At 34.5% G+C, this 19823-nt stretch overlaps 1 protein-coding gene across 3 annotated transcripts in view; it reads left to right on the top strand.

Annotated features, from left to right (window-relative positions):
• EMCN (endomucin) overlaps positions 1-19823 on the top strand; it is a 120673-nt gene that overhangs the window by 22402 nt on the left and 78448 nt on the right. Inside the window, exons 2-5 of one of the 3 annotated variants that reach the window (XM_030922491.1) lie at positions 8039-8206; positions 13415-13571; positions 15060-15185; positions 19740-19814. In XM_030922491.1, coding sequence (XP_030778351.1) covers positions 13499-13571; positions 15060-15185; positions 19740-19814 — 274 coding nt within the window. In that variant the 5' untranslated portion in view covers positions 8039-8206; positions 13415-13498. The remainder of the gene's footprint in view (positions 1-8038; positions 8207-13414; positions 13572-15059; positions 15186-19739; positions 19815-19823) is intronic. The other 2 variants (XM_010381388.2, XM_010381391.2) reach the window with 2 other exon arrangements.

The raw sequence follows: 19823 nt of genomic DNA, 5'->3' as shown, positions 1-19823 counted from the left end.
CCAATGCCACCAATATCTGCAAATCCCATGTGGTAGAGGGAGGACTAAGTTCTCATGCTCACCTTTCTTCCCAGCTCCCTGCATCTGTCAAATCTCATGTTTATTTGAATTCTTATGACTTTTTTGTTAAAATTCACATTAGCAACAACCAAAATGTAGTTCCCATTCCTTCATGGATGACAAAAAAATCCAGTTAATTAAAATCTTGGTAGGAGATGGGAGGTTTATATCACAGTAATGCAAAGGGTGAGTTTTAAATATTTCTGTTCTTGGAAGTCCTTTAGATGCTTCATTTTTTCTTGACCTTTTTTCTCTTCTCTTACCCACACTCTCGGGGGAAAAAAAAGGTATAACAAGTTTTGTTTTGTTTTCTGCAGCAGAAAAAAATTCATTTATCTTCAGTTCTTTTACTCTTAGTTCTAGACATTCTTTTAAATTTCCAAAATTACCTCTTGCAAGGGTACACCTGACCATGTGTTCTTAGATAATTATCATTTCTGTCCTCATCTTTGTCTTGGAATTTGCGAAGGGATTCTAGAGTGGTTTGTTTTTCTAGTGTGGATTAAAGTTGGCCAATATTATACAACAGGGTACTACTTTTAAATAATGAGGCAAGTTTGAGTTGACTGAGAAGCAAAGATACACTGTTTACTTCTTGCTCTCCTTCTTTTTAAATATGAATTTCCTGACTTCTCCCACTGTCAGCAGAGCAGATACTTCCCAACCAGACTTTGAGCATATTCTGGAACTGTGTCTGTTGCCTATTACTAAATACAAAAATATGTTGTAATGTTCAGTGTAGGCTCATTCTTTCTCCAAAGGCTACATCTGTCCCACAACATGCAGCGTTATTTCTAAATGTGTTCACTTTAATTAAGTCACCACAAGTAACTCTTTTGATGGCATCTTAATGACATAGCTCAAAATATTTTTAATTTGGAAACCATATTATATAAAAACTAGTATAAAAATCAAAAAGTAGACAATCATGAATTCTTCTTTGTTCTTGGATGAATACATGATGGGCTTTTGCTGAGCATGTGGTTCAGAGCAGTTTTTCCACATCCAATGTGGAGAAACTGGGGGAAGAGATTCGGAAAAGGAAAAGATATGTTTATGTCCTAGCACTTAGAACTGGTATATCCTGGAACCAAAAATATATAAATCCTCTACTCTATAGGTATTTTCTTATTTGTTTTTAATTAAAAAGTATGAGTCATCAGTGTTTGAAGAAAGTCTCTGACTATTTGCAGGGAATTGATAAGAAAAGTCATCAAATTATGGATTTGTCCTGTGATGCTATATGAAGACTTGAGTGAATTTAAATAAACTCTACTACTACTGCTATACTAATTGAAGATCCACAGAGGAGTAGTCCCCCAACTCTTAAAATATAAATAACTCATTTATATGGAAAATAGTTGTGAAACAACCCCTGTGTAAAATAATAATAATATAATAATTGCACTCATCAATAGAGGAAACAGAAATAAAATGCTACTAAATATTTTGCAATTTCTAAAATTATATATACTTTTAATCAGAATAGAAGCTATTGATTTTAAATTAGTAACATATATGGGTAAATCATTTTATCCATATATAGACAATATTTAGTGTGAATATGGATTCAAAGATCCCTGGTGTGAACTCTGCAGATCCCAGTAGCCCAAGGTCTATGGCATGAGAGCACTCAATATGGAGCCCACAGAACCACAACGACAGCATGTAAAATCTCTTTCTTCTACCACATGAGCCCAATTTGCAAGTTTTCCTTTTTCTATTCAGCAACCTTTTTGTTTTACAACTATAATCACAGTTTCTTAGAAAGAACGGTGAAAGGATATTAGAAAAAGAGAAAAATAAATATAGTTATAAAATTCAGAGAATAAAATTATGAGTTAGGGAGGAGCTTAAGTTTTGATTCAAAAGATTTTAGTGTCCTGAACTTACTAAATGGGTTGGAGATGGCCCCATTAACTAGTTAACTTAATATATAGGGACAGTATTAGCAACGAACGTAACCTAGTGGTAGAACTCTAAAATGTACTTTATATCATTGAGTTATAAACATGATAAATTCAAGTGTAACCCAGATGTTAGCTGTACTTCTTAAATTTTTATATGTTTTAATCTCTAGATATGCACAAAAAGTCTATAAGGTAGATTATAAACTGAGGCTAAAAAGGTTAAGCTATTTGCATATGGTCACATAGCTGGTAAGTGATGGGGCCTGGACTCAAATTGGGCAACATGGTCCCCAGACCTGGTTATCTACTCCCTACACTACACCACCCCTTGCTTTTTCTTGGTAATAAATTATTTTGATTTATTTAGTGTCTTCTCTTCCATTCGCAAAGGACATTGGATATATATTAAATAATAATATTCTGGGAAATGTGTTGATAGTTGTATTGGAATCCCTTTATATGTGATGTATTTCTTATGTATTGCTCTCAGAATTTTTTATTCATCTTTAATGTTTTGGTAGTTTGATTGTGATGTGTCTTGGTGAACTCATATTTGGATTGAATTTGATTGAAGACATCTGCACTTCCTGTATCTGAATGTTAAAATTTTCCCCCAGATTAGGGAAGTTTTCAGCCATACTTCTTTAAATATGTTTTCTGTCTCTTTTCTCTTTCTTTTTCTCTTTTGCTTCTCTCTTAAATTCCCATTATGTGTACGTTTGGTCTCTTGATGGTGTCCCACAGTTGCTACAGGCTTTTTTCATTCTTTTTTCTTTTTGTTCCTCTGACTGGATAATTGCAAATATTCTATCTTTAAGCTCACTGATTCTTTGAGTCTGCTGCTGGAATTTTCTATTGCATTTTTCAGTTTAGTCATTGTATTCTTTATCTCAAGGATTTCTATTTGGTTTTCTAAGCTGTTTCTATTTCTTTGTCATACTTCTCATTTTGTTTGTGTATTGTTTCATTTAATGTTTGTGTGTAAATTTCATTTAATGGTTTATTTCTATTTTCTTATAGTTCATTGAACTTCTTCAAGAGAATTATTCTGATTATTTTCCTGTCATTTCTTAGATCTTCTGTTAGGGTTACTGTTGGGGCTTTAATAGTTTCTTTCGGAGGTGTCATCATTTCCTAAGTCTTTGTAATCATTGTATCCTTGCATCGGTGTCTGTACATTTCAGGAGACAGCTACTTTTTCTAAATTTCACAGGTGTTCTTTGGAAGGGATAAACTTTCACTATTTAGTCTAGCCTGTGATTCTAGATGAACCAGTTGGTAACAACCCTGGTCAGCGAGAGCTTGCTTTTGAGTTCTCTGGATAGCTGGCCTGCTGCCTTTGCTATGAATTTGGGTGAGGCAGCTGGCCGGGCTCTGCTATGTGGCAAGACCACTGACTGAGCTCTATAATCAGGCTAAGCTGCTAGATAGGCACTACAACCACCTCATATTGGGCCAGGTTGTAGGGTCTGTTCCTTGGTCAAGTGGTACCACTATTTTAAGTGTTGGACAGGTTGCAGGAGGGGCCCTAAGGTTAGGTGGAGTTGCTGATCAGGATGGATGGGACCAGCTGTTTTGCTCTGTAGAATTGCGTGGTTGAAGTTTGCCCACCTGCCTATGGCGGGCCTTGGGGCAGAAGGGCTTTAAGGTTTGGCTGAACACTGTTTAAATTCATAAGTATGGCAGATTTTGCCTCTGATTTTTGCTAAAATTTGCTGTGATGGTTATCTCCCTCCCTTGGCAAGAACTAGGGAAGGAATTTGAGGTCATGCAGAGAACTGTTAAACTCCCAAGTGTGGTGCAGCTAGTTCCTTAGCGAACCAATAGTAATTAAAATAGTATAGTGATAGCATAAGAATAGATTCATCAACCTATGGAACAGAATAGAGACATTAGTCTAGACAAAGATTGTTTTATATTTGATCCCCCACATGCAGGCAACAAAAGCTAAAACACACAAATGGGATTATATAAAAATAAAAAGCCCTGTACATCAAAGGAAACAACAGAATGAAGAGTCAACCTATAGATAGGGAGAAAATATTTGCAAGCCATAGCTATCATAAAAGAGTATCCAGAATATATAAGAAACTCAAACAACTCTATAGAAAGAAAATAAATAATTCCCAATTGGAAATGGGTAAGAGAACTGAAGAGACGTTTCTCAGTAAAAACATATAAATGGCCAACAGATATATGAAAGAATGCTCAATGTCACTAATCATTAGGGAAAATGCAAATTAAAATCACAATGAGATACCATCTCATACCTGTTAGAATGGCTACTATAAGAAATATAAAAGAAGATACATATTAGATAGGATGTAGAGAAAACGGAACCCTAGTACAGTCATGCAGTGTTTAATGATGGATGTAATGATGGGGATACATTCTAAGAAATGTCTTTTTAGGTCATTGTGCGAACATCATAAAGTGCACTTACGCAACCTACTACATATCTAAGCCTTATGGTATAACCTCTTGCTCTTAAGCTACAAACCTATATAGCATGTTATTGTGTGGAATGCAGTAGGCAATTTAAACACAATGGTAAATATACATGTATCTAAACATAGAAACGGCACAGTAAAAACAGTACACCTGTATAGGGCACTTACCATGAATAGGGTTTACAGGACTGGAAGTTGCCCTGGGTGAGTCAGTGAGTGAGTGTCGAGTGAATGTGAAGTTCTAGGAATTTACTGTACAATACTATAGACTGTATAAACACTGTATACTTGGGCTATACCAAGTTTATAAAAAATATTTTTCTTTCTTCACTAATAAATTAAGCTTAGCTTATGGTAATATTTTTACCTTATGACATTTTTACTTTTTTTTTAAACTTTTTGAGTCTTTTGAAATAACACTTAGCTTAAAATACAAACACATTGCACAGCCATACAAAAATAGTTTCTTTCTTTCTATTCTTAATCTATAAGCTTTTTTTCTGTTTTCAATTTTTTTTTTTTTTTTTTTTTTTTTTTTTGCTTTTTCAACTTATAAAAAATTAAGACACAAACACACATATTAGCCTAGCCCTACACGGGGCTATGATCATCAGTATCACTGCCTTTCATCTCCACACCTTGTCCCACTGGAAGGCCTTCGAGGGCAATAACATTCATGGAGCTCTCATCTCCTATAATAACAATACCTTCTTCTGAAACACCTAATGAAGGAACTGCCAGAGGCTGCTTTGTAGTTAACTTTCTTTTTTTAAATAAATAGGTGTACACTCTAAAATAATAATAATAATAAAGTAAAGCAGTTGTGTTTCAGTATCTGACGGGGTTGGTTCTAGGACACCTGCAGGTACTGAAATCCAGGCATGCTCAAGTCCCACAGTCGGCCTTGTGGGACTTTTCATATGAAAAGCTGGTCTTCCGTATCCACAGGTTTTGTATCCCAGAAATACTGCCTTTCGTTGAATTTGTAGGTGCAGATATGGAGGATTGACTGTATGGTATATACATAAGCCAGTAACATAGTCATTTATTATCATTATCAAATGTTATATACTGTACATAATTATATATGCTATACTTGAATATGACTGGAAGCACAGGTTTATTTATACTAACATCATCACAAACATTGTGATGCATTGTACTGCAGTGTTATAACAGCTATGCTGTCATTAGACAACAGGAATTTTTCAGCTCCTTTATCATCTTACTCTTGCATATGTGGTCACTGACTGAAATGGTGTTACGTGTCACATGATTCTACACTGTTGCTGTGAATGTAAATTAGTACCATCACTGTGGAAAACTGTATGGAGGTTCCTCAAAAAATTAAAAACTAGAATTACCATATGATCATATACCCTAATTTGTTGCATTTATTTTCATAATGATTAGGAATAGCATAAGGGAAAAATGAACTCTTTAATGTCATCAGAATACTAAAGTAGTAGCATGGGAATACTGCAACCACAAGCAGCATAATTTCATATTATAGTTCTAAACCTCTAAACAATGCAGAGAAAGAGAACATGGAAGCTGAGACCAGATCACCTGAATTTGAACAAGGGTCTAACACTTTCTGACTCTGCATCATCAAAAGTCAAAATTGGTTACCAGGGCCTCAATTTATCCATCTATAAAATGGAGATACAAGTAGTGCCTGTTCAACTGTTTCACAAAATTGTCATTAAAATCAAATAATGTAAATCAAATTAATTATTGTTATATGTGCTTGTTTCCTTGGAATGCCAGTCATTTAACTTACATTTTCTGTACCTTAAAACAGGTTTTCAGGACAAAAAATTTCTCTCTGATTTTTTAGAAGACAGAAATAACTTTTAAAATTTTACACCTTTATAACTAGTCTTTCAGTTGATACAAACTAAAGAGTATTTTAAATCAACTAGATAGTTTTTATTTACATTTAGAGAAAAGAAAAATAAGAGTAGATAATATGAAAAGCAAGACATCTCAGACTCAGCCAAATATGTTCTAGCTTCAAGTGCAATGCTGTAGACTATTTTTGGAAACTAAGTTTTTCACTAACTATAGACATAACATACACATACTACACTTTAAAAGGGAATTGGCTAACATATTGAATATGGGCTCTGTTTGTTCAGGTAGGAATTAATTTATCTATAAAAAAGATTTCATCTTATTATACTTGCTCTTCCATGGTGAAAAGAAAATTCCAAAGCAAAATATTCCAAATGTCTGTTTCAAATTTTGCCTTTAACATTTTCTCTAGTTCTGAGCGGACCAGCACACTGAAGGGAAATACATTTAATCCAGGCAACAACATCAAATTGTAAATGAGTGTAGTTATCTTTGTCCCCTAAAATACAATTCCCGTTTGGGCACAGATTTCTCCTAGGTAAGAAGTTAATAACTCCATAGAGCGATTATGTAGAACTCCTGAAATACAAGCTTCCCCTTGATATGTATAAATGCAAGTTATTCTTTATTATTTGCCATAATGGATATTTACAATGTAACCGAACCTTAGATGTAATACAGTTTCATAGTTCAAGAGACATTGTTCAACAGTCACTTTTTACAGATTAAAAAATGGAGGTCCAGAAAGGTAAAGTGACTCACACAGTTACACAGTTAGCTAATGTCAGAGTTGCCAGGTCTGTAATTTTCTTCCATCATGCCATTTCATGTGTGCAAGTCACTGTGCTAAACTAATGTGATCTGCTAGTAAAAAGTGTCCAGTGAGATGCTCCTTGTCTCCAAGGAAATGCTCAGGAGAGCCAGTAGTTTAAAAACTAAGATTTTCAGTGGCTACATTTGAAGTTCAGAGGAAAGCTGTATTAGTCCATTCTCATACTGCTATGAAGAAGTACCCGAGACTTGGTAATTTATAAAGAAAAGAAGTTTAATGGACTCACAGCTCTGCACTGCTGGAAATGCCTCAGGAAACTTACAATCACAGTGGAAGGTGAAGGAGAAGTAAACGCACGTCTTACATGGTGGCAGGCGGGAGAGCATGTGTGCAAGTGCACAGGAAATGCCCTTTATAAAACAATCGGATTTCACGAGACTCACTAACTGTCACTAGAACAGCATGGGGAAAACTGTCCCCATGATTCAATTATCTCCATCTGGTCTGTCCCTTGACACATGGGGATTATGGAGATTACAATTCAAGATGAGATTTGGGTGGGGGCACAACTCCTAACTGTATCAAAAGCTGAAGATTTAATTCAAGAGATAAAAGGAACTGCACCCTCTCTTACTTTCCCCTCCTCTATGTGGAGCACAGAGAAGGGACAAAGCAGTGCTGCTCCCCTCAGGACTGAGAGGGCACCCAAAGTGATCCCTCGTCTGAAGTCATGAGATGGATCCAAGAGACTTACTTGCTTTTATTGCTCCCTACAAGGATGTGCTAAGCTCCAGCATCTTACTTTGTTGGAAGGTAGCTTTTGAACTGCAGAACCATAGTTCCTTTCTGGAGTCAGAGAACTGTATGGAGGAAGAAAGAGATCTCAGGACAAGTGTCTGAGGGCCAAGGAGCATCACCAAGATATTCTTTTTTCCTCCCACTCCTACCTTTATAAATATTAAATGTAACCTTTGCCTTTTTTACCTCAGGATTTGAAATTCCTTAACCAAACTGACTATAATATATAAGAAGTATCCTTATACTAAAGTCCACAATCTAAAAATATCGCATTACTATGGAACATGATCTTTGAAGAATTATCCATTTGTGAAGGAAAAATAACTGCATGGCCCCGTAATTCTGAACAAGACACCTGGGTGAGTGTAGGCAATTTACCTTGTACACCTCTATCCATTTGTCAGCCAGGACATCTCAGCTTCTTGGGTCCATTTTGCAGATATTGTTGTTTTCTGTTTAACAAACTCACCACTGGAATGCTGCCTTCCTGTTCTCCCCAGAGCAGCCAGGTGGCTGAGACACCTGTCCATCCTCAGAGTCTGCCAGGCTTGGCACTCCCTCCCCACCTCACAGATGGCTGGCAACCTGAGGAGATTCCTCTTTTGGGTGCAGCTTTCTCCCCCTTATCTGAATATTTTTCTCTCTGTGAGAGATGAGATTTTCTTACTTATCTTTCAAAGTCCTTTCATATAGGAAATTTAAACATTCTCAGAACTGTTGTGCCTGCTACAATATTTTTTAGCTTTAATTGAAAATGTATTTTAAATTTAAAATCCTCATTTACAAGAGTTGCTCTGATGTTTTCATTGCAAATGGGATTTCTCTGATTTCCCCTTCGAAAATATCATGCTTATTAATGTGTAACATCATCAATGTCCCTTTTTGTATCTCATATTATTGGCACTATTGGTTTTTCTCTTCTATTCGAATATAAACTTTTTTCTTTCCTGAGGAAAGAGTTATCTGGCTTCTCTTGAAAAATCTTCCTCCAAGAAAATAATTTCTGATTATGCCAGACACAGAGAGACATGACCTCACTTTGATTTCACTTAATATTGTATGGAACCAGCTATGTATAGTACTAATTATTTAATGCCATTTTTATATGGCATAACTACAAGCATAATCTTCTAGATGTTTCACATATATTTATAGCTTAAGTATCAGAAAAAAAAAACTTGTAAGTTCCTCTAGGAAAAACACACATTTTAAAATTGTGCTGAACATCTGTTGAAATTTATGTTGAATAAATATTTATTGAGGCAAATAACTCTTGGCTAATGAGTTACTTATACATTTTTATATGATATCATACAATTTTTGGAGGAAGGCAAACAGAATAAATTATCTGGGCTGCATCATCACATAATAACTTTTTTCTTTTAATTGAAAAAAATTGCTGTATTTAATTTTGTTGGCAGTGGATCAAAGTGACCTCTCCCACATCAAAAGAGAAGGATCACCATTAGTGTACAACTGTGTTAATATGAAATTAATAATCAAAAAGAAATTGGTGCCAGGTTTTTTATGAAGACTATTTGATGCAAATATGGCAACAGTACTTTATTTTATTTGTATCTATTTTTGTATATTTTATTATGTTTACATATGTTTTTATGTATCTCTTTAATATGTGAGAAAGATGGAAATTTTCAACTTACACTTCATTAATGGTCATTTACTGCCATAGAAAGTGTACAATAAGAATTATAATGTTAGTAATTACTGACAAATTACTATGAAAAGGGATCCTCCTACCATTTATAAGTCCCAATTTATGCATTGCCATTACATGCAAACTTAAGAAGTACGTCTTTGTTCATTATATACTGTGATACACAAGAGAATAAAAATCTACGAAATCATAACTGAAAAACTGGCAATTATTTTATTTTAAGATAAAATTTTTTAAAAATTGTAAACGACTGAGTTGCTGGGAGTAAATACAAGGTAGAGATGCATGAAGACCATATAAATTTGTAGAAATTTATTTACAATACATTGTAAGCTATTGAGAAATAAAATTGTTTTAACATCAATTCCATAAATTAGTTGGTCTAGGTTATGACATTGTTACCTAATAATAAGAATAGGACATTCGACATTTATGAGACCACCTGGTAATTAGCATTTTGTATGTACTATAATTATATATTTTTGAAGAAATCATTTTTTCATTTTCTTAAAGAGTTTAAACCTTCCTTCCAAAATGTTGTTTATGGAGCAAACTGGCAAGCAAATATTTTCTCAGAGATAATTCAGAAGGCAAGTTCATTCCATACACCCAAGTAGTATAATTAGAAACAAAAACAGGTTTTTGTATATCATGTACTGAAGAGTACTGAAATATACATCAAGGAGACTTTTTTACTAATTGGTGCTGTGATCTTCTGAAACTATCCTAAACTCATAACTTTTCTAAGCTAGAAAATGCAAAGATTATATTTCATTCGGATACCAAAAAATTTATTCCCCGATCTCAACTCATCCTAGAATTTTAAGTTACTGTCTTCAGTGTTTGTGTTGATCTAGAAAAAGCCAGATCTACTTTCTTTAGTAGTGGATTTCTACTGGACTTTAGGTGCAGACTTAGTAAAGGAGAGGCGATCCGCTGTCCCAAAGAGGAAAGATAACTGGAGAGAGCACTACTCATTATAAGGATGGATAAAAATTCTGACTTTAGCCAGTCATGGAGCACACCTGTAATCCTAGCTACTCAGGAGGCATAGGTGGGATGATACCTTGAGCGCAGGAGTTCAAGGCCAGTCTGAGAAAAATAGCAAGACTCTGTCCCTTTAAACAAAAACCTAACTTTTAGTGACTATTTGACAATTACCTAAAAATATAATTACAAAGATTAGACGTGCTTTGTAATTACAAAGAGTAGATGACTTTATCATTTGAAAACAGAATAAAATATATTTAGTTTTCAGCTATAAGCTGAATTCTCAAAGATAAAAAAAAAAAAAAAAAGAAAGTTCACATGAAAGTTCCTATATGTGCACAGCTGGGAATTTCCTATATTGAACCTCACAGAATACAGAACTATTTCAGAATCTATGGAAAGACCTTAGCAAAAACCTACCATAGAATTTTAATAATTAGAATAGCTATTTTCTTAATATTCAGATAATGCTTCATCCTTTGTAGTACAGGAAACAGGTATCACAGTATCCCTTGAGTTCTCCAAGTCTGGATATATGGGGACAGGGTGGAATCAGGGCAAAATACCATCTGTTTCTCTTACAACATCCCAAGAGCAGTACTATCTGCTTTGGCACAAGTAGAGTCATGAGGCTCAATTTGCCTTGTTAAATTTATCTTTAATCATTTTGACATACAGAGGAAAAAAAATAGTATCTCACCATGTCCTGTGAAAAGAAGATACTTTAGAATAAGCTATTTCTCCCAATGGTTTATTACAAAATCAAATAAGACCTAGAAGGAATTTACAAATAATACAGTAAACCATATCTGGTGCTACATGCATTATGGTCTATAAAATCTTCAACCATGGTAGTTAGAGGAAATAATTCTTTTCCACCACGTGGTAAGACAAAGTTTCCAGTTGCAAAACTTTTCTAAATGAAAAAACTTTTTTTGCATTTTTCAGATCTAAATAGTGTTATCCAATGGGAAATTCTCTTTAAAGCTTGAAGTCTGATATGGAAACATTTTCTGTGTGTGTATGTATACATATATATGTATATATGTGGCACTTGAAATGTTTGTTTCTTTAAGAAAAAAATAGTGAACTATTTTGTCTATTTCATCATTGTAGTTACATAAGAGAAAAACATGTGTGTGTCTAGTCACTATCACCCCCTGTCAAAAGCAGAGAGCAGGTGGAGCTGAGGTATGTAGCTTTGCATAGCACTACCTTCTTATGGCCAGATGTGTGATGGTTAAGAAAATACTATCTGAAGTCAAGGCTGCCTGAATTTAAATTCCAACTATATCACTTACCAGTGCATATTGTTGGCAAACTGTTTACCTTTTTTGAGCCTCAGTGTCCTTATCCATAAAATGGTGATCGTAAGAATATGAGCCTCTTTGTGTCTTTAAATTAGATAACCCACAGAAAGTATTTACATTGAGCCTAGAACATGGCACACTCAGTACTTTTAGGAGTTGCCAAAAGAGGGCATGCTGTTTGTTAAACAACCCATAGAACTAATAATAGAGATGTTAAAGAGTATGAATGAATTAAAGTTTGATTCAGGAGAAATCAGGGGCCAAATATGTTTAAGGCTGTTGAGGAGGAAAAGCCTTATAGTACACCTCAATCTTACTGCACCAGTGGTTAGAAATTCCCTTAATTGTAGTTTTCATAAAGTCATTTTTCGGATGTGAATTCGTTGATGTCACATGATAACTTCAAAAGGGCAGAGGACATTAATAAATATAAAAATGAGGGCTTGCAGCTTGATCCAACTGGGGTCTTCTCATTCTCTGCCCCACTCATTTCCCCATTGTCTTTCCTAGGGTGGAATTTCTGTTTGGTCACTTTCCATGGCTCTCCAGTGACTTGATAAAATCTTAAATCTTGGTCTGGGTGTTCATGGTCTTCTACAGTTGGCCTCCAATATTTTCCCAGATCATGCGCACTACATTCTTTCATAGCACACTGCAATCCAGCTAGACAGAACTGTTTGCAGTACTCCAAAATACCTTTCACTTCTCCACTCCAGAGCTCATCTCATGCCCTTTGCTCTCCCTGTATAGATATATTATTACTCTTCAAGCCCTAGTTCCTAGCATGAAGTATTCCTTGTTCATACCAGCAGGGTAATCTTATTTTATCTTATAAAGTCTTGTCCAATTTATTGTTTGTCCAGCAGCTTTCAAATTTTTGACTGGAATCACAGTAAGAAATGTGTTTTGCATTGGCACACATTTCGTGCAGACTTCACACACACACACACACACACACACACACACACACACACACACACCCCTATACCAAAGCTTCATGAAACAATACTTACCTGTTATTTGCAATACCACACTCTCACATTGTTTCTTTTCTTTTCCAATTTGGAAAAAGCTCTGACTGCAATCTACTACAGAGATTTAATTATTCTTTAATTGTATCACAACCTGCAGTTTGAAAAACACTGGTTTGCACAACCTATACATGATATACCTTATTATTTACTGCGCATAGGCATTATGTTTTCTACCAGACTAAAAGTAATGTTTGATACCATGTGATAAATCATAGAGTCTTTTATTGTATCTAATCATGACTTTTACATAAGTAGTTGCTCAATAAATATTGAGGGAGAAAAGGAAAGAAGGAAATGAAGGGAAAGAAGGAAGGAGGAAGGAAGAGAAGGAAGGAAAGAGGGAGGAAAGAAGGAAGGAAGGGAGGGAGGAAGGAAGGAAGGAAGGAAGGAAGGAAGGAAGGAAGGAAGGAAGGAAGGAAGGAAGGAAGGAAAACATCTCTAAAGATGTTGATTATGCTCAGAAATTAACAATGTTACTATTTAGGAAGTCCACAGATGAGGATCATTCAGGCTATTTGTAGGTGAATTTTCCTGTCTAAGTGCTATTTTTTTTTTTAGTGATTTCTTCAACCTCAATATAAAATTTAAAATGAGTGTTACATCTATGGAAGTTAAGACTAAAACAAAAATAGCCAGAACAAAATGACTAATGGTGAAAAGATAAGCTTCAACAGGCTGTATTCCTGCTTCCTGCTGAATATTGTGGGGTACGGAGGTAAGACCAAGGGTGTGAAGTGCACCTCCAGAGGTGAAAAAAGCTTTTGACTTAATTTCCATAAAGCCTGTGAAAATGCAATTCTATCATTTCTGTATGTGCTGAACACATTTCTCCATGTGTTGAATACCTCAAGCAATTTCTATGTGCTATCTATAAACAGTCAGTGCTAAGAACTAACACTTTCGAGCATCTCAAGACTATAAAATTATATGGCACGTATACTCTATGTCATGACGTCTGAGATGTTGGTTTCATTGACATGCTAGATTATTGTTTTTTCTCAGATTCAAAAAGGAACATTTCAAATGTAATTTAAATTTAAGAAGTCATACTGTTGACATATATTTACTGTAATAACATACCCAGTTTGACTGGGATTTGAATATGCCTTCATTATTCAAAGTCCATCCTCTTAACTAACATGGTATATATACTCTATCCAGACCAAGTAACAACAAAAAACAACACCCTACCATAGATGTGAATTGTTTTTTTCCAAATTTTTATACACTTGCTTGCTGTATGTTGATTTTTAACATAAAACTGTATTTCCAGAGTTGAAAACAACAAAATACAGGACTAAAAATATTTTATAAATGCTAATAAATTACAATAATTTTATGTGAAGTAAATCTTTTTATAGAACACTGAGTTAAATCCTACATACTTCACTTTGAAAAATAATAATGAAGTGATGATTTTGCCAACTCTGGTTGTTACAGAAGACTGATTTCCTCATTTGTTTCAACTGAAGTTCTAAGAATTCTTATTTAAAATAAATATATAATATGGATTAAAAATGTATTGCCTTCATTTCTGTGCCTTTGCCCAAATTATGTTAAAATTTAGAGAAATAAACTATTAAAAAATGTGGATTTATGGTGGCTCTATTACTTTTAAGTATGTTGCAATTATGTATCTATGTATATATGTGTATATATGTATATATGTATACTCTTGTCTTTATTAATTATGTTTTATATTTTATACTGTATGTAGTACATATTTATACAGAGTGCTTTATATGAAGAAGACATATACTAATATTGACATTTTACTACTTAATAACTTTAATGTGATGTAAAAATATTTAGTGAAACATCTACTGCCCAGAGAGTACCCATGTAAGCATTTCATCTTGCAAGGTTCATTGAGTTGGATTAAAAATATTATTAAATTTCAAATTTATACATTTATTCCACGTTAGTTTTCTCAGAAATTATATTGCTCTGAAACCACAAACTACTCCTAACTAGTCATCTTGAAAATTCATGCCATTGGTGAGAAGTAGATGCAGTTAGTGAATAAATGCTCAGCTAAGGATAAATTGATTACAACTAGAAAATTGGCTGCAAATTCACATTCTACTGATCGGTTTAGCAGTAGTACATATACAGTATACTTGTTTAAATATACCAGTCTATTAATTGGAAAACTATATGTAAGTGTTAATGCAACTACTTTAATGTAATTTACTTTTTTCAGGTGTTATAAATGCAACTACTCCTTCATCAGTTGTCGTTACTACAACAAAAACATCTGTAACAACACCAAACACAGGATCATCACAGAAAGATGTTATCACAACAACCATTGAAACAACTCCTAAAGGTAGGATTAACTGTTAGTAAATTAGTTTAACTTTAACAAATAAAATTAGTAGTGTATATACATCAGTATGAGAAAATAATTTGGGATCTTATATCTGATTGTTATAAAGGCCAGTGCTATTTCATGATTTTGAAATTATGTGTTACTTGGGGTTCCATACAAAACCCTGAAATCTCAGTGAGCTTCTTTGTTGATATTCTTTGGGATCACTTCCTGTTTGAGAATGATTTTATTGTGAATGTTACATACACAAAGTTTATTTTTAGAGAAGAAATAAATTGCCATGTCCTAAGTCATAAAATATCTTTCTAAATATTCCAGTTCTCCACCTAAGCAGCACAGCCAACATGTTGAAACTGTATTAATAACAGACTGGTTTTGTCGGTTGTATTGTGTTGATAATAGATTTAATTTGTAGGTTTCAGTAGCAATGTAATCATTATTGTTATTGGACTGAGTGACAACTATATTATGTTTTCTAGCTAGGTATTTAAGGAGATTACCATCCATAAAAATGTTAAAAGCCATTAGAATACTTCCATGAAAAACACAAGAGGTTATCAATGCAATGCATACTGCATCTGCCCATCTTGTAACACACATGAAATAAGGCATATCACACAGGTCCTGTAATCAATGGAAAAGAAAAACAGATTTGTGGATTGTCTATGGGCAAAAACTCTGGTTAGAATACTAAGGTCATGGAAAGACCAGAAAATCATGTATCTTGATGAATGGATAACTGAAATTCCTATGCTGTCTTTTTTACCTCTCTCTATCCCCCCCTTAATTTTCAATCTAAGACCAGGATCAAACGTATGCAGAAGACCAATGAAAGCTAGTTTGCTGGCCTTGAATAGGGTGGTGATTGTCAGAGACAAAGAGTACTATGATCATAGTCCATTATTTCTGCATTGTTTGATTATAAGATGAAACCAGAAAATTTCTGGCAACTTTACTTCTTGGGGTCCCCCATAGCAGAACACTGAAGCACCCTTCTTTGAAGCAAGTGTGTAGAATACTTGAGGTAACATACACACACACACACACACACTCCTTTACTACACTGTTGTCTGTGTCCTTCAGTAGTTATCCACTTGAGTGTTAAATTATTCATATACAATTATAAAAAATTGTAATGGGTCAGAGAAGTTTTACTTTTTATCAATTTTTACTATAAAAATAGACAGCTATGTCCAAAAGTAGAGAATACTGTAATTTATCTCCATGTGTCTATCTCCCCAAATCACTCTTTATCTAGATTTTATCACATTTGCTTCATTTTTCTTTTTATTTCCCCTTCCTACCTTCTCTCTGTTTTACTCTCTCTCTTAATTTGGTTATCAAGGTACTTGAAGGGAACCCAGACTTCATGCCAGTTTACTTCTATACATTAAATATGCATCTCAAAAAAGAGACAATTAATCATAAATCTACAAGGCCATCATCAAATCCTCCAAATCCATAATAATACTTTAGTATCATCTGATATTTATTTTGAGAATTTTAAGGGTTAAAATCTCAAAATGTAAATCTAGCAATGGGAGGGAAATTAAAGGAAGGAAGTTAGTCGGGGATCTCTAATGAAGGCTGCTGAGAGAGCGAGGTGGAAAAGAGATATAAAGCAGGAAAGGCAGGCTCTCAAGTCCCCAACTGCTTTGATCCAGAGTGGGAAACAGAAAGTCTGGCATGGTGGTAGGGCTGAGAAAGTCGTTAGGCAAATTGGGGTCTGTGATGCTTATAGGAGAATGAGGGAACAACACTGGACAAAGAAGACAAAGAAAATAACTTCTTTTTGTCTGGTTTATTTGATCAGTACCGTGTATTAAGGGTTAGATGAGTCAGACTAAGTACACTTAATATGCTCATCCTCCTAAGGGCAACACAGTTAGTACACAGTAATAAAGAAGATGGAGAATTTATCTTGAATTATCAAGTTCTAGGCATTGTGTATCAGTATATTTGACTTACTAATTTCAGGCCTGTAAGGGGCTTACATTTGGAGGAGTTTTATTGTCCCATTCTCCAAAATAATAATTTTTAAAATTACTAAATAATACAAGAAAAAGGTATCTGTAGTGAACAAGTCCATTATTCCCCTCTTTCTCATGGCCAATATGGTCCTCTTAGCCACAATGAAAGTATGTACTGAAAAAACACAACATGGAGAAGCATCTTTATTTTTCATTTTAAGGCTTCCTAATCAGAATTTCTTTGTTTAAAGGTCAAAAGATCGTTGGTCTAGTAGTGCTTATGTCTTTCTAAATCACATAAAATGTATTTTTCTTGCCAATGGCAGAAATTCTATCATCAGAAAAGTGGAAAATGTGCAACTGAGATGAGAATTCTTCTTGCAGCAACATAATCACTGAAGTGGCAGATGTGATTGATAGAGCTTTGCCTGGAGCAGGACTTGCTTTCAGAGATTTACCCAATTAGAGAAATGGGACTTGACCTCTTCCTAGATGTACATCAAGTGCACTGCACATTTTGTGCAAAGGCCAAATGGCTAGAGTTAAAAATCAACATTTGACAGACGCTGAATATCCCTGTCATAAAATAAACTTCTAGGATAAAAAAGAAACTTGAAATTTAATTTTTTTACATTAAAAAGTTGATGATTATTCAGCTTCATTTAAAAAACATTGAATAATCTAGTATTTTTCAATGAGTTGAATTATAGTGCAGGAATAAATATTTCTCAACAGTGATACTGACAATTTCTGGTATTAAATATTTTAGTACCTGAGGTCAGTAAAGGAGGCCAATGCTTTTGGCCACCTATCTCACACAGGGTGCTAAATATGGTGATGTTTCGGTTGTATATCTTCTATGTAGAAACTAACTAGATACAACTACAAAGAACAACATTTTAAACACATTCTTGGAAATTTCTTGTATGATTAGTCAAAAAAAGTATGAGTTTGAGTACTCCAATTTTCTCTATAGTCTTTCCCTTTTATTTATTGTCTTTCTGTTCCTGGTTATATTTGAATAGAAAATGAAGTGCCTGGGATATCTTTGTATATGATTTTTTGGTTTCTCCTTTTCATAGAATTTTAAAGTGGCAAAGTTGATGTTTTGCTTTTAGTTTATCATCACAAAATACGAGATGTTTACAAATTAGACATTTCTTTGAAACATTTGTAGCCTAAATAGAATTCAACATGGTTCTCAAAGGTTGTTTTGGAAAATGGTATGAATGAATGCTAGTTTAAGAAACAATTTTGCAGAGAGTAAAATTATGATATTCTAATGATTTAATCTATTATATACATTTATTTACTCAAAATGATATAATATCTTTAAAAGTAAATAGCTTTTTGCCCTAATCACACAATATACCCATGGAGCAAACCTGTACATGTACCCCCGAGTCTAAAATAAAATTGCTAAAAAAGGAATGAACAAAGAAGAGGGGCCAGGTGCTGTGGCTCGCACCTGTAATCTCAGAGCTTTGGGTGGTTGAAATTGGGGAATCACTTGAAGCCAGAAGTCTGATTCTGCAGTGAGATATGCTCATACCACTCCACTGCAACCTGGGTGCCAGAGCAAGACCTTATCAAGCAAGGAGAGAAGAGAAAGGGGAAGGATGGAAGGAAGGAAGGAAGGAAGGAAGGAAGGAAGGAAGGAAGGAAGGAAGGAAGGAAGGGAGGGGGAGGGAGGGAGGGAGGGAGGGAGGGAGGGAGGGAGGGAGGGGAGGGTACTGGCGTGAGGGAGGGAAGGAAAGAAGGAAGGAAGGAAGGAAGGAAGGAAGGAAGGAAGGAAGGAAGGAAGGAAGGAAGGAAGGAAGGAAGGAAAAAAGACTATTACAGAGAGTTGGAGAGTAAGTATCAAACTGATGAGTCACGTTGACTACTTAGGGCAGATTTGCCCTTGGTTGATTTTTCATGTGTTATATGAGTGCTTCCTTATTTGAAACAACATTGACAAAATGCCTAGTGTATGCCAGGAATAATTCTTGATACTAACATTAAAAATGTGACTAGAATTGGATACTGTCCTCAAGAGCAAAGAAGGGCACCTGGCATAGATTGGGAACTCAAAGAACATTTCATAAATAAACAAATTAATACAGAAGTTTTCAGGTTCCTTCATAACTTATGTTCATTTAGAAATTTCAGTGCCATAACTAAATCAATAAAATGAAATGTAATTCTAGAAAAAAAAAAAAAAAAAGGCATGATATTCCTAGGTCCTGTTGACCATGTCACTTTTCTCACAGGGAAAAATAAAATGATTTTAAACATTAGAATTTTGTATTTAGCAATAATTTTTGCATGTTTCAGGATACCTAAGTAACAATCTTCAGTGGAAACTTGTTTTGGGGACTTACTGTGCAAAAATGTGTGTGTGTGTGTGTGTGTGTGTAGGCCACCCAAGCATTTAATATATATATTCTTTAGACAAAACGAACTGGAAAATGGGAAAAATTAAAGATAGACAAAGGAGAGATGCCAGTCCACCTATAGATTTAACTTACTTTTATTTATTTATTTATTGACAGGTAACATGAGATTATGATTAATAATGTAATCTATTTTATCAAACTAGGAACAATCACCAGCGAATTACTTAAAACATCTCTGATGACAACAGTTACTTTATTAATAACAAGTAAAGATGAAGGTGAGTAAT

Source organism: Rhinopithecus roxellana, chromosome 2 (assembly GCF_007565055.1).
Source record: "Rhinopithecus roxellana isolate Shanxi Qingling chromosome 2, ASM756505v1, whole genome shotgun sequence".
NCBI classification, from domain to species: Eukaryota; Metazoa; Chordata; class Mammalia; order Primates; family Cercopithecidae; genus Rhinopithecus; species Rhinopithecus roxellana.
The sequence above is the reverse complement of the archived record's forward strand: the minus strand, read 5'-3'. Positions and strand labels throughout refer to the sequence as shown.